Genomic DNA, 23,493 nt, shown 5'->3' on the forward strand with positions numbered 1-23,493 from the left:
GATACATGACAGGTTGCATGTGTTTTCATGCAGTAAAATGTTTAATGACCAAGTGTTCATTAACTGACCAATGGTCATTGGACAGAAGCTCAGTATTCATTCCTTAGTAGCTTGCATGCAGCCCTGGTGCACTTCTTGGGAAAGTTGCTCCTCAGCTCTGTCTGGAAAGCAGTGCAAGCACAGGCTCTTATCATATTTCCATACTGATTTTTCTTACTAGACTGGCAAAAGAAAGGCACAGGAGAATTAACTAATGTGCTGGCACTCTCAGGCGTGATTCCTCTGGATCTTCTCCCTGGATTACCAAAAGCAACTTCCAGCGAGTAATGAAAGCAAATTTTCACGTTGTTCTGAACTACCGGCACTAGGAATTTTTACAGATCTGAGTCTATTGCTGATATTTATTTTATGCTTTGCAAGAAATAACCATGTAATGTGGTTAATTTGTAGATCACAGAATCATGGAATGGTTTGGGTTGGAAGGGAGCTTAAAGATCATCTAGTTCAAACCCCCCTGCCATGGGCAGGGACAACTTCCACTACACCAGGTGGCTCAAAGGCCCATCCAACCTGGCCTTGAACATTTCCAGGGATGGGGCATCCACAGCTTCTCTGAGGAACCTGTTCCTGTGTCTCACCACCCTCATAGTAAAGAATTTTTTCATAATATCTAACCTAAAGCTACTCTTTCTCAGCTCAAAACCACTATCCCTTGTCCTATCAGTACGTGCCCTTGTAAAGAGTCCCTCTCCAGCTTTCTCGCAGGCCCCCTTTAGGCACTGAAAGGCTGCTGTAAGGTCTTCCCGGAGCCTTCTCTTCTCTAGCCTGAACAACTCCATCTCTCTCAGCCTGTCTTCATAAAAGAGGTGCTGTAACCTTCTGATCATCTTTGTGGCCCTCCTCTGGACTCACTCCATGCTGCAACAGGTCCATGTCCTTATGTTGGGGGCCCCAGAGCTGGGTGCAGCACTGCAGGCAGGGTGTCATGAGAGTGGAGCAGAGGGGGAGAATCACCTCCCTTGACCTGCTGGCCACGCTTCTTTTGATGCAGCCTAGGATTTGGTTGGCTTTTGGGGCTGTGAATGCACATTATTGGGCCGTGTCAAGCTTCTCATCCACTAACATTCCCAAGTCTTTCTCCTCAGGGCTGTTGTCATCTATTCTCTGCCCAGCCTGTATTTGTGCTTCAAATTGCGTGATGGTGTGAGCCAGATTAACTAAGATTAGGAAGGCTTTTTGCTCCTCAAAGCAGCACTGAAGCAAGCTCAGGCAGTTTCTGGAGGTATCCTGTAGCAGAAAAGAAAAAAAAACAAACCAACAACCAAACCACATACTAGAGAAGACTTCATTTTAACATGCCCTTTTTATCTGAATATAGGTATGGCAGGAGAAAATGTAAGAATTCACTGATCCTTTTCTGCCAGGAGGCTCCTAAAACCTGCTAGCAGTTACTACTTTGTAGAAAAGCTTTTGGATTTTTCTAGCTTTACAGAAGACAACTGTACACTGCTATAGCCAGCACAAAACTGAGTTGTGGCTAAAAGAAATGTTCTTAACCAAGGTATGAGTCACCTGTACATACACTTCTCCTTAGCCTTACCAGCCATGTAGTCTCAGACCAAGATTTAGGCTTGGTTAATCACTTTTTTGTTCTTGTGATTCAATCCGTTTGATTTGGTTTTAGTTCCAAAATGATAAATTAGCTGCATGTGCAGAGTTTTTAACTATGAACCTTATAGCTAATTTATGTCAATTTAGATTGCAATCTAGCAAAACTCATCACTGTGAAACTGAAATCAGCTGAAGTACTTCATGTTTAAATGTATATATGCTCCTTATTGGATGACCCAGATTGAGATTTACATTGGATGTAGAGTAGAATGGGAGCATTAGAGAAAATTGTTGCTGAGTTACTATAGGAAAATGCTCTCATTGAGCTATTATTAAGATAAAGTTACAGTACGAGCAGAGCATCAGTAGAAAATCCTACTCAAAACCGAGGGCATTAATAGGTAGTACATGACATGACATTGCCCTTATTTGTTCCTAATCTTCCTCTTTTTATAAAAGAGAAGTTGCAAATACACCATGCTACTTGAACTGTTGTATGCAAAATCAAGCAGGGTTATTGACATTTTATTCCAATGCTTTAGGTTTTCTGTATTTCTTAGTTCTTTATTTTTCACTTATTTGTGACTCAATACTGATATATCTTTCTGTGTTTACATACTGTGCCTCTATCAGAGTCAACAGTCAAAATCTCATCAACTCTAGTGAAGTTAAGATTTCATGATGTATGCCTTACATGTGACTTTTAGTCACAGATCAGAATTCTTCACTCATATCAGCTGTGGTGTTTTATTCCTAATCAACATTTAATTTGTGCTGTCAAACTCTATGCTGTGTTCCTAATATAATTCATGTAACACTTTGTTATGCAAATCTAGATTTTTCTAAGGCTCGGATCATTAAGTTTTAAAAAAACCCCAACACTGGTGGAGATAGAATAATTTGCAACAAATAAAGCCCATGTGAGCTGAAGTTATATACACAGGGAGAAGGAGCCTCTTCAGCAAGTTCCTTTTTCTTTAAAGTAAGATAAAAATGTGGCTATTTACCTCCTCCCTCTGGACAGACTTGGTAGTAGAATGTAAACGGTATTCAAATAAATGAAAGAGCATTTTTTTTTCCTTTCAAAACTGCTGATAACTTTAACATGCATTGCATTTAAATAATATTCTTGTTTATGCTTTCTATGTGAATATTAGTTGTATCTGGTTTAAGCTTTTTGTGCTCTAGGATTAGATTCTGGTCCCAGAAAGGCATCAGTAATTACCCAGTGTATTATCTTGCCCTGAAAAGACAGAAAAAACCAATTCACATTCCCCATAGTAATTGGGGCCACTTAATGACCTTGAGGGTCTTCTTTTGATTAATTGATTTGATTTGAGCTTTAAATGTTTTCATTTGCTATCTATAGTTCACAAAGACAGATGGGCCAAAGGTTAGTTTTAGTAACCATTTTAAATATCAAAGTTCACGTACTGCTGTGCAGAGTATCAGTTTGGGAGATGCTCACCATAAAGGACAGCGAGGTTCAGTTATGTACTAAAAGACCTCAAATATTTCAGTAAACTCTACAGTCAAAACTAGCAACTTATAAAGTGCAAGCACGATATAGGGATTGCTATCAGAAAGTTAAAATATGTCTTGCAGTTCTCTCTTTAAATGTATAAGGCAATTTAGTATTAGAACTAACAGATGCAGCACAATCTATTTTAGGTCCTTGTAGATTAAAACTTTGTTATGTTTTGATCAGAAAGAAAGCATGTGTTCAAAAAAGCCCTCTCTCTCTCTCTCTTAAATTTAAGTGGAATATGTCGCTTCGCCTTTAAAATGTGCATTATTGTCATGTTCTGGGACTGGGTATATTCTTTTTATTATTGTTTCTAAAATAATTAACTGAACTCTGTCCATGACACTGAAGACAAAGAAGCCTCACTGATCCTGGAAAAAATTACCTTTCCAATTATCACATATAGGACAACCTTTAGTATTTATTATCTCACAACTGGAGAGTTATGTATTTACCTGAATTGGTACTCAAACAAGATCAGGATAGAGCTTTATTTTATTTTTTCAATTACAACATGGCACTGTTGGCAAATGCTTATCTTGGTAATCACTCTAACTCTCAAATAATTTCAGCATAACTGCTGTGTAACCAGTTGTTCATCCTGAATATATGCAGCTGATAATACAGTGTTGGGTTTGTCTATGCTCAGTTGCATCTTGGGGTGTTTTTGTTACCGTTTTTTGGTTTTAGAACGTTGGGTACTGTTTGTCACATTCTGAACTCTAATCCTGTTATCCAGAGCAGGTGCAAATTCTCCCAGCTTTTGAGAAAGGGGAAAACAAAGATTACCTTGAATTCTTCACAACTCTGTCAGTATAGAAACACATCAGAAGAAAACATATGAACTACAAACTGCAAAAAAGGTGGTACTTGTACTTTGCACTCAAGCAAAGAGATCTTTCTTGATCAGTGCTGTTCTCTAAAAGAAATGCATAAAACTTGCCAATATTAAGTAAATGAACTGCATTTCTGTAACTGTAATGAAAACTGCTTGAACACCTATGAGTTGTTTTCAATCCTTTTTAATAAGAAATGATATAGTTATAAGAATGCCAATTGTTCATTTTGAGTGACATAAATGCAAGGTAAAAATGACTCTATTTGTAAAATCATCACTGAAGTATAACCACTTACACATTTTAAAAGTAGAATGTAATGAATAAAGCAAAAAAATGTAACGAGTAAATAAAAACCTCTTGATTCTGCAGCAATGCATGACAGAAGTAGATTTTGTAACAATTTATTAATGCTACATCTTGAGCAAGTTATATAGGCTACTTACTGAGAGAAGTAGGATAAATGTTGAATTTCCTTTACTTGGGACAGCAATTAAACCTAACCTGGGAACAAATTTATCACTCGAGATCACGCGTTCTTTCAGAAACACACAAGAATGGTTCAGGGGAGCTGCACGGCAGGCAATGGGGACAAAGGCAGAGAAGGAGGAACTACCCCGCTTGTCCCTCAGGAACACGGGCCACGGGAAGGGAAAGCCGCGGGTGCCGAGGCAGTCCCGAGAGAGCCGGAGCCGAGGGGCTGGGCAGGGAGGCTGCAGGAGGCCCTCACACAGAAGTAGCTGATGCACGGACAGGCTTCGCCACTTCGCCTCGGTCCGGGAGGTGCCAGCCGGGGCCTGCCCAAGCAGGAGCCGCGGCCCTGCCCCGAGGCTGGGCCACCACTGCCCGGCTGTCCCGGCAACACTCTGCGAGCGCCCCTGAGCAGCCCCTCTGCCCTTCCGACCCGCTCGCCAGGTGGGCTCCGGGACGCAACAGCGATCGCACGGGCACACCGACCAAAGAGGGCCCGGACAAGCCCCGCGGCGCCGCAGACGGACACCCACCCGTGCGCCGACACCCGCCGAGCGGCAGCGCTGCGGCTGGCCCGCCGGGGCACCGTGCTGGCGGCGGCACCGGCCGCAGCGTCCCCGCCACCGCTGCGCAACTCCCCCCGGGCGCATGCGCACACGGCCTGCGCCGGCGCCGCCTGCCCTGCCCCTCCTCCCTCAGGTGCCCATGGCGGCGGGCGACGCGGAAGTGGCCCAGCAACAAGTGAGCGGCGGCGGGGTGCGGGGGGCTGCGGGCAGCGGCGTGTGTGCGCTCGGGCTGGCACGGTCCTGCCGGGCCGGGCCGGGCCGGGCCGGGGGTCCCTCGGGCGGGCAGTGCGAGAGCCGCGTCGCCGGCGGTGACTGTGGCTTCTGGTGAGCGCCGGCCTGGCGAGGGGCGTGGGCAGCTTGGCTTTGTTCAGGCACCAGCGGGTGACTGCCTATGGGCCCTGGCGCCCCATTCTAGGTGTTCCGTTTCTAGGCGGAAGGTGGCCCGCCGGTTTTTGTGGGGCTCTGTTGGGTGGCTTCGCTCGGTTTTACCCCGTAAGCGCTCGCACTCGGGGTGTTTCCCCTGCGGAGGGGCTGGGCCACCCCGGAGCGGCGCTGGGCTGCGGGGGGTGCTCTGGCAGCTCCGCCACCCTTTGCTCACCTTGTCGCTGCTGAGAGTTACGGGATTAGCCGTGGAAATGCAAAAGCTGGTGTGTGCGTGGAAGAGCTGAGCAAAGGTCACTTGTGCTGCGAATCGGGACTGGATCCCCAAAATTTGTGGCCTTCCAGTGCAGTGAATCTTGTCGCGCCTGTAAATAAGCTGTAACAGAGAGAGCCTTAAAACTGTGATCGGCACACAAGGTTGTGGCCTTTGGCAGGGTTTATTTACTTTTCCTTAATGCTTTTTACAGATTGATGAAATTGAAGCTCTTTCATCCATATATGGTGAAGACTGGTGTGTTGTTGATGAAGATGAAAAAATCTATTGCATTAAGATAAATGACTGTCTGGATCAACCAAAATGGACCATCTGTTTGCAGGTATGGTGATGTTAAGGAGTTTGGCACACAATTTGAAGTTGAACTGATTCAGGCAAAATCTTGTGCCTGCATGAAACCCTTTTAAATAGGATTTGTTATCTGCTCATGTGGATTAAGGAGCTTTTTGACTGGAAACTGGCATAGACTTTCCAGTGATTATTCCTGTAACTCATCAACGTGCTTGTGGTATTTTCAGTAGTTACATATCCTAATTCCAAAACTGACAAAAACTCATTTCAGTGTTTTTCTTCAAAGGCTAATTTCTGACATATTTTTTTACATTGACTTTGTGCAGGACACCTCAGTGAATCTGCTGCAATTGCTTCAAATTTACTTTTATGGAAAGCGTGGATGTGAAATGAAATTTGGATCAACTTAATTGAGTAACTAGCTACTTTATGTTTACAGAACTGAAAACAGTGTTTGCTTTGTGGAAAAAACACTGAAGTGTCTTACTTATGGATGTGCAGTGCCACTTAAATCAGTCCAGTAACCATGTATGCAGCTTCTTTCAAATTTCTTTTGCACTTTATTTTGCATGACACTTCATCCGCAAAAATTGCACCATGAAATATAATATTTGTATGCATTACCATTGTTGGAATCTGCAATACAGATACTCGGGTTTTCTTGACATACTGTAACAACATACCGAACTATTTTCTTCATTTGTGACACTAATAGTAGTCCTAGTGCTGGGCGTCGGAGTCTATCAGTAAACCTGATAGGAGTAGTCTAGTGAATACTTACCCTGAATTTCTTTCAGGTGATTTTGCCACCAGGATATCCAACTGCAGAGCCACCTATTTATCAACTAAAGTAAGTGAAGTTTTCTTTCAAACATATGTATTTTTTTTCTGTATTACCTTTGTGAACTGTTGATGGTATAAGGTGAAGTTTAGATAAGATGACTCCTTGAGTTAAAACATACCAGGGATGGGGGATGTTTCCAGCAAGAATATTCTGCTCTTTTTCCTGAGTTAGCCTCATGGAGCTCCCTGTGACAGTTTGCTCTCTTCCCTCAACTCTATTTCTTGCAGCATTATTTTGTGGCAAGGCAGCAGTTAGGCTGCGGAAGGTATGGTGGCTGCTGCCTGTTGTGTTGGACCATGATGTCTCAGTGCTTCCTTGGGTGTACACCCCTTGTCTGGATCTTTGTTTCAGATTGTAAGGCATGCTTTTCATTTGAGCACTGACTCTTGTTGGGATGGAGCCTGGCATGTGCCATCTTCCTATTTTCCTTCCCTGCTCTCCCCTTATTGCCTAAAATGTAAACGAGATGGGAATGGAGACATGTAAGCTAGGTCCCTGATTTGGATGATGGAGGGACCTGCAGGGCATGACACACAGCGTTATCTACTTTTTGGTCAGCAGTATTGACAAGGCAGTGCAAAAGAGTGCTGGTAAACTTGAGGCAAAGTTTATAGTTTAACATGAGACCAAGAGGGTACAGGTACAGAACTGAAGGGTCATTCTAAATATAATAGATACTATGGTGCTGAAGGAGTTGGAAAGGTAAACTAATAATACATAAGATGGCCCTGAAGTGACAATGGCCTACCATGAAAAATGATTCCAGCTTTTTTACCTGAGATAGGAAAAGGCAGCCCAAGTTAGGAGTCTTGAAGGAGAACTGGGTGATCATGCTTTTACCAAGATATTTACAACTGGAATCTTGTTAAATGAGAATGATTGCCAATATTATATTTCTAAGGTGCTTGTCACATTTCTTTTAAAATGTATGTTTGTTGAGATGTTGGAATCAGCATATGGGCACAATTTTCATTGTATTTCTTTTCATTCTAGTGCCCCTTGGCTTCGGAGAGAAGATTATATGGAACTAGCAAATAGCTTGGAAGAAATATATGTGTAAGTTAGACATTTGTGAAATACAGTAAAAGGAGACAATGCATTTTCAGTTTCTTACCTTTCTCAGTGTATGCTTTTGAAGTACCTGCATGAAATAGCAAGTTTCTTTTATAAATCTAACAGTTAAAGGTGCCATTTGTTTAGTAAGCGTTTTGCAAGAATGAATCGTGTTAAACTGACAAATTTGATTTATGTTGTTTAGACCTGGTGTTCTGTAAGGATAGAAGCTTCGTTTTGACTCCTAATAGAATAGACTCCCTTTAGAATCTATGAGATTGCTTATGAATTGGTGCTATGAAGTATGAGATTTCTGCATCTGTTCTACATTTAAATGTTAAATGGCGGGATGTGGAAACATTCAATCATGTCTTAGAGTGCATAAGTGGCAAAACAGTTTTTCTTAAAAGATAGCTAAGGGATAAGTAGGTTTTAAAACAAATTAAACATATGTAGAATCTATTAACTAGAAACTAACATAGCGGACTGTTTACTGTCACAGAGTGCATTTAACAACAATGCATAATGAATGCAGGAGAATAAAGGGAACATTTAGAAATACTCAAATTATGCGTTTCTGAATTGGTGTGAAATTGGGGTAGTAAATGTAGTAATTTTATATGGTTTACTTAATTCTTCAAGATCCCAAAGAGAATATAAATGAAATGAAATGAAAATACGTCATAAGGAAGCACAGTCATGCCCAAAGTACTAAAATCTGAACATCTCGCACAAGAGATGTTTTTTAATGCCATAAAATAAGGAAGAGAGCACTTAGCTTGCATGTGAGTTTTTTGTCTAATTACTCAGTTAGTTACTTTGATTAACTTGGGTTTCTTATCTAATTAAGCAACATGTAATTTAAGCAAGTAAAACTGAATTTGAAGTGTTTAAAAATGCACAAGGATTGTAAGTGAAAAGTTCTATGGGGTCCTATTAACTACCGTTGTTCAGTGGAACTAAAAGGGCAGAGATTGTCCTTATCTCTGTCCAGATTCATAGGATTTGCTGGACTTTCTACCAGAGGTAGAGCTGCTGTAGGTGGTTCTTCAAATGTCCTGAGCATCTTGCACAAGTTGCCACATGAGGACTGTGAGATGGAATAGCATGGTTGTGAAGCAATTTTCTTTTCTTTTCTTTTCTTTCCCCCTGCAGTCTTGTAGGCTGTTAAATTGTGCTAGTTATACGAGTCCCTTGCAGCTCCATTCTGTCTGTATCAGTTGCTGTTCAGAGCCCTCACTGGTCTGCTGTCATCTTCGTTTGTTCAGCAGGAAATGAATACATTTGTACTTTAGGCCGTGTATGTCATTTTAGACTTTAAAAACCTGGAGTAGTCACTGATATGCACAGTGTTTGTAAAAGCCTTTTATCTATCCAGTGTCTAAATAGTTATCAAATAAACAAAGGTACTTTGCATCATTTACATTGTGTGTTTCACTAGGTTTCTAGTCCCTAGTGATCTAAATTATGTAGTTCTGCAATGTAAAACAGTATGAACTACACTGTCAATCACTAAATTCTTAAGGAGGTGGAAAAACTGGATAATTACAGATCACAAGTCTGTTGTGGGAGACCCAAAACTCTTAAAAACGTAGCAAATGTTTGGTTTGTTTTTTGTTGTTTCTTTTTTTTCCCGGATATTCTTCTGGTAAGACTTTTATTCAATAGAAAGCTTTGTTTCATGACATAGACAAAAATGACAAGAAAAACAGCAACATAGAAAGGTAACCTTTCAACACTGAGTGTAATTTGCAGAATAGGCAATTTGTAATAGGCAGAAACTGAAATTGGGTGATAGCTGAAGAAATTGCTATTTACTTACGCAAAACAGGGCAATCTTATTAATTGTTTTATCTCTCTCATTCCATCATTAAAACAAATATAGTTCTTCATGTATTGAAGTAGTGCTTCTGTACGATAAGAAGCAACATGAAATCAGGATGTTGAATTGTTCTGGATTCTGTCCAGATTTTGAAGAGAGAGCTACAAGGTTATAAATTCCTTATTTTTGCTTGAATATTTTTCTTAACATATCTATATTTAGATGGATTTCTGATTGTATTCAGCAGTAGTGCTGTATACATTAAGCAAAGTAAGCGTTTTAAAATGTAATTTTGTCACTTATATGTGCTTACATGGTGCCCCAGATGGTGGCAGTAAGAACAAAATTAATGAGAAACCGTGAGTTACATACAACCCTAAATCTTTAGTTTTGTTTTTGAGGCATATTAAAATATAATTGCAAAGACAAATTTTTAGGACACCATTTCAAATATATTTTGTTTGGGTCGTGCTGCACGTTAAGGCAGCATTTCTTAACTCTGAGTGTGTGCATTAAAAATGTATTCATCCCATCCTCCCCCAGTACTTTAATACACAGCTGTGCCCCCCGACTGAGGACTCCTAAACCTAAATCCTTACCTCTCTGTCCTATAGGACTGCTTGTTACCAGACTCTAGCATATCAGTCCAATGCTTCACTGTGTCGACTGCCACTCGCTATCACAGTCCACCGACATCAGCCTCTGCTGTGCGTGCACTGGCTGCTTGAGGGGGAAGAGAAGTGGGGTTGTTCCAAGGAAGAGCCCACTCCTAAACGTGAAGGGAAAGAGCCCTCAGCCACAGAGCATCTGAAGGAGCTCACCACTGGCAGTACGTTTTGAGGAGAAAACTGATCTGAAACAAGCTCTAAGGCTAAACATCCTAGCTTAGTATTCTTTTGAAAATACTGAAGACTGGCCAGCTTCCTTTTCTCACGGTTGCTTTCCCTTTCCTTAGTGGTCAGAAAGCTTCTGGCTGTTCTCCAGCAGTAGTGCTTTTAATGTTGTTTTTTTAAAAAAAGCCACTCACAGAAAAAATCTATAATGATGCTGATATCATGTGTTTCACCCAGTGAACTACTGAGACAGAACTCTTCACGAGCCCATCTAAGCTCTTTATGTCACTAGATTATAATGGTCTGTTTCTGTGTGTCTGAAATCTGTATGTTATATGGTGTACTTTTCAAGTGAAATCCACAAAAATTATTCTCTGTTCACTGTGAGTTTTAACTTCCAGACAGAACCTTGGCGAAAGTATACTTTATTTATGGGTGGAGAAGATACGAGAAGTTCTGATAGAAAAGGCACGGTCATCAGATCAAGGTACTTCAGAAAATACACAGTTTTTTCAGTTTAGTTCTTGTTCAACTGTGAAGTAAAATTTCATTACAAGTTAAAACTTTATGCCCGGTTTTGTATTGGATCTAAATAACAGAAAACAACAGTCTTCAGCATCATGGCTCATTGTTTTACCGTGATAGCTGCCTTTTTTGAAAAGCAGTAGGGGAAGAAAAGGAGGTGGGTGGGTGGCCTCAGTGAACTAGAACAAGTTCCTCCGTTCTCTCAGGAATTAAATTACTTGTGTGAAAGCAAGTGCTGCACGCAGGTACATTATTCATTGTCCTCAGTTCTGCAAAGGGATTATTCATATCAATACTTAATTTCTGGTGTTAAGTGCGCTCTTGGGGGATTGCAATTAGCCTCAAGAGAAGATAAACTTTGGTGGAATATGCAGACAAATAACCAAGTATTCTATCTTAGTTGCATTTTACTATATTGGGATGAGAAGTACATCATCACTAGAGTTGCAGTCATTATTCTGCCCTTACTTTTACAGTGACAGAGTTTGTGTAAACTCACAGTTTGTCTTTCAGAAAGTAGTGGAGTTTTCTTGGTGGTTTTTGTTTGTGCATTACAAAGCTAAACTGCTATGAGGTGCATGAGTGACATGCATGCATGCACTTGTGGCAAAAGGAAGAAGAAGTATTTTTCTGTGTTACGGATGTTAGTTTAGTCCTATGAGGAATAAAAGACTGCAGAGGAAAAAAAACAGATGTATTCAGTGCTGCTTCATAAGGTCTAGTTTTAGCCTTTCAATAAACGGTGCATTTTGTTGCTACATCACAGACATTTAAAAACTCATTTTTCATTGATGTGACTAAAGGAGTGGATACTGAGAAGTGCAAATTTTACTGACAATATTGGAAGTTTGTTAGGTATTTTGACTTCAGCTTGTGGCTTCTATTTAACGCATGTAATGATTTTTCTAGGCCTTTTGAACATGCTGTATCTCCCCTCTGCTTTTTCATAGAATGTACCTATGTTCTAAGAACTGCATTGTCACTGCATCATAGGCCCTCTAAATAGGAAACTACTTTGTGATATATTAACTTGTCTGTATGGTAGATTCCCTCTAAATCCAGTTGCCAGAGCACTGACTGTGTGCGATATTTACTCTTTTCCTGTTGACTATTACTTTTTGTGTGTCATATGAATGAAGTAAAATAGGATTTTGGGAATCCTGGAGTGCTGGAAACTTGTCCAGAGAGATGTTTGAAATATAAAGATTTTATAGCTTCATGAAATAGCATTGAACAACAGGTCTACATTTTTCCCCAAATGACCAATGAAAGACTGGAGTTCTTGTGAAATATCAGATTATTTTGGACTCTAAATTCAGACTAAATTAATGGTAGCACTGTAAAAGCTTAATGGAAATTAAAAACATTATTGTTCTTTTCTTTTTAGAAATACTGTTAATTAGTATTGAAACAGAAGATACTGTGCAAGGATCCTTGCATGAGTATTGTATTCTAAACTCTGAGGAAGATTATAGCTAATACTGGACTAAGAATTTCTGGGTTTTGTTATAATTAATGTTATCATTCTGCATTTCATAATTTTTAACAGTAAATTGATTTGAACTGAAAAGCCAGAGATTTTTGAGAAAAAGAATTTAAAAATTTGTCTGGTCTCAAAAAAGATAATGTAAGACATTCTACTACTTGTATCTTAATAGATCCAGATATTAAGAAAACCAGTGAAGAAGTTGATGAAGATGGTGGAGATGATTTTCTCTTAGACTATCAGCCCATTCAGGAAGAACAAATTAAAATGTTAAATTACATTACATCTGAAAATCAAGAAGGTAAAAAATATGTCCTTGTTAATTCTGAGGAAATAACTTGGAAGGGAGAGGCCGTAAGATGCTGGTTTTCTGCTCAGCTTTTGAGTAAAATTAGTAACATTAAAGTTATAATAAAGATTAATAACAGTCATAAAAAAAAACCAGCATATTTTTGGTGGTTCTGTATGTCATCTTATGTATGTTAACAAATCCATTTTTTGAAGTTGAGACATGCTTTACTTACGTAGCCATATGCAGTGTTTCAGTACCTTTAAAAGAAAACAAACTCTTCCTTGTTTGTGATCAGTAGATGAAGAACTGCCATCCATACATCATGGAAACCCAATTACAGATCGAAGGAGTACTTTCCAGGCACATCTGGCTCCTGTGGTAACACTCAAACAAGTTAGTAGAAACCAAATCTGCTCTTTTTGTCTGTACTTTGATCTTGAAAAAGTATTACTGAAAAGCCAAATATGTCTATCTGTCTTTGCTAATATTGTCTGAGTAGTCATCAGTTTCTCACTTTCACGATCAGCTAAATAGCTCTAAAGATCATCTCTGCAGTGCTTCCTGCTATTCTTTACCATTATGTGCATTAGATGTAAGAGAATAATAAAACTGAAATTTGACTTTTGGATGTTGGCAAGTTTTATCATAAGATATTTGGAAGCTGCTGAGTCTACCATGTGTTACTTAGAAAATGAATTAAAATGAGTTTATAAATGTTTTCTTTCCTTCAGAAAGGAATTCTATTGAAAAATACACTTGGATAATGGATAAGTAAATCTTTATCAAGACCTAAGTTAGAGGGGTGAGCAGGCTTCTAGAGGTGTATTTGCCTATAGCTAGAAAAAATCTTAGCGCTAGTTTCTCTTGCTGATCCTTGGTGTGTGTAGACCTAGGCAGAGTGCTAGAAAATGGCAGATACATTTTGTTTCCCATCATACTTCCCCTCTTTCAGCAGTTTAACACAAGGTAACAAAAGTATCCTTGTGTTTATATTACTGATTTTTCTTTTTTCTATCCTTTGAGGAATTTGTCCCATTGCTTCTTGCACCAGAAATAACTTTTAGAATTCACAGCATTGTATGAAAACATGCCTTCCAGTGTTTGCTGTGAATCAGTTGCTCATAACTGTTTGTTGCACCTCTCCACTTTCTCTGTGCAGCTAGATTTTTCTAGACATCTGTCATATTTTATAGACCCTAGTTTTCTGTTTTCCAGGCTAAAAACCTCCAGTCTGTTTTGGTACATGTAATGTATGCTGTAACCTTTTTGAAATGCAGATCAGAACTGTACACAACAGTGAAGATACAATCACTCCAAGGATGTATAGTGGTGTGAAGAGTTCTTCTGTTTTCCATATTCTTTTCCTAGTAATATCTTTCAACTTACTTTTTTGACCTTTACTGAGCACTGAGTTGGTGTTTTAGTAGTAATGTCTGCTGTAACAGCAAGATCTATTTTTGCAAATGCCAATAGCTGGTTTGGAATTACTTTGTACATCACTTTGCATCTATTAATATCAGTCTCCTTTGATCCGTTTAGTGGGGAAACTACTGAACAACTCATGTTTTCTTGTAATTAACTGAGAGTTGAACCTTGAAAGGATTTTCTTGTTGCAGTACAAACTGGTAGGCTGCAACAAGGCTTTACCATTGGTCAGATTTTACTGTTTGTGCTGTATCTTCTTCCTCCAGAGGTCACACCACTCCTACTCCATCTCACCCCCTCTCCCACGCTCCTCAGGGCTATTTAACCACTTAACAGAACGAGATACACCTGCACATCATCCATGTCAATCAACCCACTGCCGCTGCGGCAAGGCCACAGCTGCATGTTATCAATGCTAATCAACCCACTACCTTCATCCCTCTACAATTTTCTTCTTTTTATCTAATTCTAGCTTTTATTTTAAGAATTTTTGTTAAGGGATCTTGTCAAATGCTTTTTGAAATTCCAGGTAAGCTAGATCTACTACATGCTCGGTAGAATGTTGGCAGATTGACAGGGTTTTGAGGCATATTTCTGTATAAAAAAGCTGTAACATTTTAAGTTGTCCATAGGTTTTGGGGTTTTGCTTCCTCATTCATTTGCCTAGTATGGACATAAGACTTTCGTCTTTAGTTCCCTGCATCCTTTCTGAAGTACCTTTGAGGTTTTGGTATTGCATCAGTCATCTTCTGCTGCAGAAACAGTTTTAACTGGTAGGTTAGATACCTTAGCTATAGTTCAACAGGTTCATACTCACTCATTCCAGTGAAAGCTAGCTTCTTTATCAGCTGAAGAGATTAGTATATGCCCATAATACTTCATTTGCATAATCTATATGCTGCAATGATATTCATTGATATTTTAGGACAGTACACAGGTTGCTGTGTAAATTCCTTTATTGAGTATTTTTAATAGTGGAGCTTAACTTCCAGTGTAGTTTTGAATAATGGTAGCCAGAGTGGTACTGTAATTACTTAACAGAATATGTTACTATAAACCTTATGGGGCAAAGAAAGTGATTGTCATATTTCAGGTAGCAGGCTGTATTTGGTACCATTGCTTTTTCTTGTCTGAATTTGTCTTATTCTGACATTTAAAATGTCTGTGAGTCTTGGAATTGACATTGATTTAGTAAGGTAGCACTGAAAACTGATCTGTTTAAGTATCTTCTGTCTTTTATAAGGAGGTGTTTTCACTGACATGTAGAGAATTATATCCCTTAATTCCCTAAGGCAGGAATAATAGAGAGGGGAACAGGAGAAATAAAGGCTCAGGAGCTACAACAGGAAAAAAGATAAACTGTTGTTTAGCTATAAGATGTGTGTCTTGGAGGTTCATTGCTAATACAGATACATAATGAATCTTTAAGGTATGTTTTTAGGAGCCTGGTAGCTGACAGATAAGTAATGTCAAAGGTGATGATTATTTCATATGCCTTGTACCCTATGTCCATGTATTGAAATATATTTATGAAAGTGAATTAAGTAATATAAGTTGTCTTTCTTCAGTGTTCCCCTTTGGGGGGGGGGGAAAGGAGAAAGCATGTCTGAAGCAATGTTCTCCATTAATAAAAAGAGTTTTTTCATTGGGGTATCTTATATTTGAGGTGATTTTTATAAGCTGAATTTCTTCCAGAAAAATTGGAATTAGCATAGTATAGCTAAGATGGATATTAAATATGTATATTGATTACTCCCCAGAGACATTTTTCTTTGGAGTGGAAGGCAATTTACTTGCCAAGCATGTTTTCCCAAATGTTTCAGTAATGTTTTGCTCAAACTAGTATTAATTTTGTATTATGTACCAAAACAATGTCTTGATCAAAGCTCTCCTTTTGCTAGACCAAATTGGAAAGGATTGAACAATTGCTAGCTTGTTTAATTAGGAATGGAAGATTAACTGATACTGATAAATGTTTTGAACTTGGTGGTACTTAGGAGCAGAGAGATGTCATGGTGGGAATATCTGTTTTCTGGGAAACAGTGACACTTCTGGACCCATAATAGAACTTTTTTTTTTTTTAGTATTATTTCTGTGAAATGGAAACTCTGAAAAAAAGTGTGTTTGTGGAAAAAGGAAAAACTCAAAACGTAGTAGAGCTTTCTAAACATCCCATGTTTTTTGTGAAATATGTAAAAGCAGTGTGTTTTTATGTTTTACATGGGAAAATGTATATCAAGTTTTGTTACATTCCAGCTTAATGTTATAGTTCAAAAAAGTAAGCAGATGTAATTGTTACTTAATGCTGATTAAAAATCTCTTCTAGATCTTACTGCCTCCCTTGTTTTGTAAAGTGATTTGACACCTCTACATCTTTAGCAATTACATGAATGTACACAATGCACAAATGCAAGGAACAGCTGTTTTCAGTATTCCAGAAAAATTATTTTAAACTAGCATGAGGGTACAGAGAAGTTGCTTCTTGAGTTATTGCTCTTAAATATTTAATTAATTTTATATCAAAGTGTAAAACTGTTTCATTATAGTATTAAGGTGGTGATGTTTGTTTAGCAGTGATATTGAGATGGTGTGTATGAAATCCCTGTTATAAAACAGAACTTATTTCTGTTTTCTTAAAGGTAAAGAGAGTTCTTGAAAAATTGAATGAGAACAAGAAAATTGCAAGTGCTACCCACAACATATATGCATACAGGTGAGAGATGAACAGTGATTTTTTAAAATTTTTTTTTCAGTGCTCTTTGAAAAATGAGTGCAGGATGTGAGAAAAGTAAAATTCCTTGCTATTAAATCTTTATAGGAGTAGGTTTCTTATTTGTATGGTGAAGGTTTTAGTCTTTATTTTAAACTTGAAGTCAAGAAAGTAGATCATATAGTAGTAAATATGTTAAGATAGTAAAGCAGCATTAGGAATAAAAAAAAAGACTAGAGGTGGATGTGAAATGTGTTGTTATACTTTGTTCTGAGTGTGAGCATGGAAATGCTTCATCATCCTGAACTAAATGTGTTTTCCCTTGGGCAAAGTAACTTTTTTACCGGCAACCTTATATTGAGAAATAGCTGAACATTTTTAGTTGATACAAGAGTTGAAACAGAAAGCCTGATGCAGACATCTGACATATGAAGTTTCAGCTGCGAAACTTCAGGGAAGATGAGAAACAGGTAAAAGTGAGTTTTGCAGTGGTCTGTCTCTGGCAACTTTTGTGAACATAGCTTGCATGAAATGAATTGCTCTCGGTCCAGACAGTGATGCAGGTTTTCTGAGGAATGTAAGTGACAGTAAAAGGAGCCTTTTTCATTACTGGAGGAACCAGTTGTCTGAAAAAGCCCGTGTAGATGCTGATCCATTCATATGCATTCTGGCGTGATCCTAATGAAATATGAATGAGACCAAGTGAAAGCTTACTTTACCAAGAAGTCTACCTAAGTAAAAGGTTTCTATAGAGAGGGGGTTTCTGTTATTGCCAATGGTGATCTAGTTTCTTTCACTCGTACTATCTAAATACATTTCCAAAACGCAACAGAAACATAGTTTCATATTTGTCATCTAGTACCAGAAGCCTCTTTGTCACTGTGTCACCTGTGGATTAACCAAGTTTGGAAGTTATGAAATCAATTGGTAACAAACAGTAGACCTTCGAGCATTACTTCTGGAAATTTAGACCTGGGCAGCTGTCCTTTATATCAAACAATATACCCCAAAGTTTCCTGGAGTGCCTTGTGAGGAAGAAGATGGCATGGAGAATCTAAAGTTGAACTTCAGTAATAGTTTCATGCTGCTGCTGAAATACAGACCTAAGTAATTATTCATAATATTTTTGTTCGAGTTCTTCCAGTTTGTGGGTGTGTATCATAATTCAAACCTGTATCTGGTAGAGTTGGTTTCAGCTAGGCATAATTATTAGGTGAAAAACCTAAGGATTTTTCTGATTAGGGATTTTGCACTGGTAATGACTCTGGAGTTAAGCTGAAGCAGAATTAGCTAAAGCCTGTGTAAAAGCTTCTCAAAACTTGTTCTGCTGTACAGAATAAGTACTTGTGGTTTACCCTAAGCCTCATCCTGTTTTCATGTAAATGTCCTTAGTAGAGAAGTAGAATTGATACACATGCATATGAAAGATCTCAGACTTCATTAATTGTGTCAACATGTCAGTTGATTGACTTTTTTAAAATCTGTTTTGTTTGGGTGGGTTTTTTTCTTTTTTAAGAATATACTGTGAAGATAAGCAGACATTCTTACAGGATTGTGAAGATGATGGGGAGACAGCAGCAGGTGGACGTCTTCTTCATCTTATGCAGGTTATCAAAACTAATCTTTGACTTCTGGAAGTCTTGAACAGATTTTAAAAATCACTAATATATAAATAAACTTGTAGAAGATTATTTTAGTTATTGCTCTACCTGTAACCAATTAGAGGATTACTTTCTCAAAGGTGAAAGAAAATGCACAAACTGTTGCATTTCCAAGTCTTGGATCATAGGAAAAAATAGTGCTTCATAGGTGCAGTAATAGTTTGAATGGTTTAAAAGATAAGTAAATTTTGATTCCTGTGCTTACTGTGTGTTGTAAGGTATATAGAAAATGAAGTCTGGAAGAAGCTGATTGACAGAATGCAACAGCTGACCTTTGCACAGCCTTTCATTTGTTTTCCTCAAATACTTGTAATAAAAAGACACATTTGATCTTGCAGAGTAGAGCTGCAATTGCAAAAGGTAGTGAGAGTGAATGAGTTAATTTTTTTTTTTTATCATTTAATATGTTTCTTTGTGCTGTTTCCAGTTGTGGGTCGTACTCGTACTCACATATATCTCATTTTTCAAGTGTTGCAATGATAATCCCTTGGCAAATTTTCTACTAAATGCGAGTTGAGATTGATAAATTTTGATTCGCTGGCATGATGCAAGCCCTAGTAAAACCATAAATAAAATACCATAACTACAGGGGACAGCTGGGTATATCTTATGCAGTGCCTCAGGTCACTTAGCTATATCAGCACACTAATTATTTTTTTTAATTTTCATTTTTAGATTGATGTCCCCTTTACAACAGGGGTTTTCTAAAGGTGCAATTTTCACCTCTAGGAAAACATTAAAATAGTTTATGGGCTGATTTCTGTATGTTCATAGGTCTCGTAGTTTTTCTGTTATAAGCATCTATGACATATGATCTAGGCATGAAAACGAGATGGTTTAATACACTTAATTGTTGCTATAGTTACAGTTTTTCTTTTGCAATAGAAATCTTATCTTGTTTCAGATAAACCTAGCACTTCAGTCAAGATAGCACTTTCCGGTTACAAAACCCCCTGTATTTTAGATTAATTCTTTCGAACGTAGAGTTAAAAAATTTGCCAACTGTCTTTGGCATCCTGTTTACTGTGAACAGTTGCTATACGTAGACTTTATGGCCAATGTGTAAGTGTGGAGTAGAAAATGCCTGTCAAAAAACCTGCCCCAATCCTCCTTTCTTTTTACATTATCCTTTTTAATTTTAAAATTCTAAGAATATTTCTGTCTTCACAAACAGTGATAGAATCTTCTAATAGTATTGTTCAAATTAGACAAATATATGTATTTTTCTCCTTAATGGAGTCGATGAATAGTTGTTAACATGCCTCATTGATAGCGAGTTCTTACGTGATTTTTCTCACCTCCACCAAAGTGCCATGATACCTTGCAGACCGCTGTGGTTTTGTTCAGCCTTATGCAAATAAAGCCGTGTTTGCTCTGTCTGACTCCAAGCTGTCTGTGTGCATTTGTGTAGTTGCTTGTAAGTGAAGACCTTCCACAGAGATTCCTATTACTTCGTTTGAGGGACAGATTCAGAATCGTGGTCACTAACCATGCAAGGCTAATTTGAGCAAAACTGCTAACTAGTGATTGTCACTACACATTTCCATGCAGTAACGTATATCTTATATTTTGACAAGATGTGTGTTTCTTTCTGATTCTTAGTTGGCATTCCCTGTGTTACTAGTGTTTGCTGATGATGGGGGGATCTTGAGGAAAGAATTGCTGTAAGGCGGAATAAATGCCAGTTTTCAAGTCTAGTCAAACCACTTTTAGATTTTGTGAAAAGTAAAGCTGTTGAAGGCCTTCTGTGTTTCTTGCCTTCAATTCCAGTAAAAGAAATCACCACTTCTGTTTAACTCTGTGAGCAACAAAATCAAGTAGAGTCTTAATATACAATTATTTCATGTTACATGAACTCTGTATATGCCTTTTTGAGCTCAGGAAGCAACTGCTTGGTTGTAAGGGACTAGGACTCAGACCTGGAAAATGAAGAGGGTTTTATGTATTATCTGGGTGCCGTTGCGAAGTCCTCCTGCACATTGCAACAGTACTAGCTTATAGCATTTTAGTATCCATGTGTATAATGCCTGTCCCCTGGCTCATCCATCAGCACTTCCAAAAATGTGGATAGACAATCTGCTTAGTGTCAGAGGCTCTCTGGAAATAATAATTCATCATATCAAAGAATTATAAATGTAACTCAATAATTTTCCCTTTAAGTCATGCCTAAAGTTTGTGACACGTCGATGAACAACTGTAGCATGCATGAGATAGCTTTGTGCCCTTTCTGAGGGATATTGAGTCATTTTACTTTGAATTTACCTTTGGGTAGGAGCTTGGAGATGGAAGCTTACCACAACTGCGGACTTGTTATTGTTTGTTACCCTCTGATAATGTATGTGTGACACTTACCTGACTGAGTTCTTAAAAATGTGAGATAATAGACTTTTCTGTTTAAAATTTGTGTCGACAGTAAAACTAGTTCAATGGGAAAAAACCCAAACAACCAAACAACCAACAAACCACTTTTATGTCTTCTTTTCTTTTATTTTTTTAAAATAGATTCTGAATGTCCACAATGTATTAGTTGTGGTATCCCGCTGGTATGGAGGTATTCTCTTAGGACCAGATCGTTTTAAACATATAAACAATTGTGCAAGAAATGTACTTGTGGAATACAACTATGTACCTTCAGTGGTAAGTTTCTGCCACTTAGGAGGATGGCATTTGTATGTGAATTTGTGTAAATTGCCACTGTTAAGATGAAGCCAGAAGAAAAGTAGTATAACCTGTGGTGTTCTCTGGTTGCTTTGATGCATTGAAAGTATGCATAGGATCAGTGGGAAGACTCCTGGAGAACTTCAAAATAAGTTAGTGACCTGATTTCTCAGTGTGAGGTGTGCAATAGAAGGGTGGCAGCAGTTGGGGACATTGATCCAGAACACAAATTTGAGGGTTGGGGGAGGGTGGGAGGGGGAAATGCCTCTTCCTGTGTGTTCAGAAAGCTGGAAGCTGCTGCTTCTCTTGCTTACCTGTTCTAGTGTGTAGGCAGACTGATCCTGGGAATCACTGTAACTAGAAGGCATTTTAAAAATTGAAAGCTTTGTTAGACCCAAAGAAGTTTTCAGAATTGTAGATGATAGACACCATTTAAAAAGAAAAATGACAACTAGAAGAATTCAAACAAAGTAACACTAACTGTTACAGAAAAGATTACAGGAAAATGGTCCAAGGGAGCTTAGATAACTCGGGTGACAGAAGTTCCAAATGTCTTTAAATGGCATTTTACTTCTTAAGAGACTTAGGTCATTTAATAGTCTAATATTCTTGTTTTAAGACAGTAGGAAATAATTACTAATGAATACTTGAAAAAGTATGCAACTGTCAGTTTTTCTTTTTATATGAAAGTATCAAAGATTGCTGTGGCTGAAGGCTGAGCATTTATTCCTCCTACACTTTTCAGTTACTTGCTTTTTGCATTTTAGAGGCAGTTTATCAATGTTCTCTTATTTGAAAGTGTTGCTCATAAAATGAAACTAACAAGATTTTGAAGCATTTACCCTCACAAAAAAGTTTAGTACCAACAATTACGCTTTTCTTTTTTCCCTTCTATTTTTAACAACTTAATTCAGACTCTATGGTGTATTAACAAAGGCATTTTGTTACCAGTGTTCATCAGAAAAATAACAGATGGAGCTGACAGTAAATTCTAGTGCCATAGATGTGGCTCTTAGTAAAAGTATTCTTTTAGCGGAGTTCAGACATCCTGTTAGGGTCAGTTTCCCTCCCATGTGCAACAGGTAGAAGGGAGTAGGTTAAAATGTCCCAGATTCTGGTCGATGTAGTGGCAGATCCCTTTGCCTTTTGGGGGAGTGCTTGGAATGAGTGCCTACTGAAGAAGAGTCTCATTTTTCAGAATTGGCAGTCAGTAAGCTGACTTGTGCGTAAATGTAAAATGCATTACAATGGTGATCGTTGATCCAGCAAAACTGGCAAAATTTTGTTTTTCCCGGTGTAGGTTTGTTTCACTTAGGGAAGCAGTTTTAATATATTGGTGCGCGGTGTAGTGTAGAAGTATTCCTGTACTGGAAACCTCTTCCTTGAGTGGAAATGGCTTAGATTATTTTTACATTATATGCTTCTGTTGCATAGCTCTCTCTATAATTTTATCGTTGCTGAAGGCAGAAGTTTCTAAATAGCAAGATAAGCAGACAAATTAATGAAACTGGATAAATATAACACAGTTCAAAACTTTCATAAATCTCAGTGAACTATGAACACTGTTCATATTAAAAATAATTCTCGTGGGTGACTGAGAGAATACACACAGTGTGTAAGAATGCTGTTTAAATTTTTAAATGCTTGTTTTTCATTTCAGGAAGAATCATCTAAACAAGCAGGAAAGAGCAAAAAGATAAGGAAGGACAAGAAGAGAACAGAACACTAATTTATTTTTTAAAACTATAAAATATTATTTTCCATGTATTTATACAAAGAAAACTTGGACGCTATTGCCTTATCCAATACAACAGACATTTTGTATTCAAAAAGAATTCAATAAAGCTGTAGATGTATTTTAATCTTGTTCTGTGATTTCTTTTGCTGTTCTTAAGTAGAGCTTAGGCAGAAGTTTTCTGTATTCATGTGTGTTTCATAACATGGAGCTGAGTGCATTGCAACATCTGGAACCCCTTCCACACCCCACCCCCTCCCTCCAAACCATGGTTGACTAATTTAAAATGTTCTCTATTCCTGGGTTCAAACTCAAACACCTGTTTTGTATTAGTAATTGAATTCCCTAGTTTGTTGCATTGAGGGTGAGACTCATAGAGAGTCATTCATAGACCAGGTCACTTATGAAGTTTTAGGTTTTCTGTACTTAAAAGGAAAGTGTGTGGCCCAGTGCTGTGTGGCCTTGGAGAGCCTGGTCCTGTCTATGCGGTTCTT

The 23,493-nt window shown here is 38.3% G+C and overlaps 2 protein-coding genes across 3 annotated transcripts; one reads left to right on the forward strand and one right to left on the reverse strand.

The window, feature by feature from the left end:
- Positions 1–997: 997 nt before the first annotated feature.
- Positions 998–5,093, reverse strand: LOC121084930. The gene is made up of 2 exons (XM_040587028.1): positions 4,419–5,093; positions 998–1,287 (listed from the first exon to the last, which is right to left on the reverse strand). The coding sequence occupies exons 1-2, from the start codon at positions 5,091–5,093 to the stop codon at positions 1,090–1,092; spliced, it is 873 nt and encodes a 290-aa protein (XP_040442962.1). The 3' UTR covers positions 998–1,089.
- IMPACT (impact RWD domain protein) lies at positions 5,092–23,126 on the forward strand. Of its 2 annotated transcripts, none has more exons than XM_040587026.1 (11): positions 5,092–5,184; positions 5,858–5,986; positions 6,753–6,805; positions 7,793–7,855; positions 10,909–10,994; positions 12,691–12,819; positions 13,106–13,203; positions 16,875–16,948; positions 18,462–18,552; positions 21,109–21,243; positions 22,925–23,126. In XM_040587026.1, the coding sequence occupies exons 1-11, from the start codon at positions 5,092–5,094 to the stop codon at positions 22,991–22,993; spliced, it is 1,020 nt and encodes a 339-aa protein (XP_040442960.1). In that variant the 3' UTR covers positions 22,994–23,126. The 2 variants fall into 2 exon arrangements, with proteins under 2 accessions (XP_040442960.1, XP_040442961.1); XM_040587027.1 differs by having other exon boundaries at positions 13,109–13,203.
- The last annotated feature ends 367 nt before the right edge of the window (positions 23,127–23,493 follow it).

Source organism: Falco naumanni, chromosome 3 (genome assembly GCF_017639655.2).
Source record: "Falco naumanni isolate bFalNau1 chromosome 3, bFalNau1.pat, whole genome shotgun sequence".
Classification (NCBI taxonomy): domain Eukaryota; kingdom Metazoa; phylum Chordata; class Aves; order Falconiformes; family Falconidae; genus Falco; species Falco naumanni.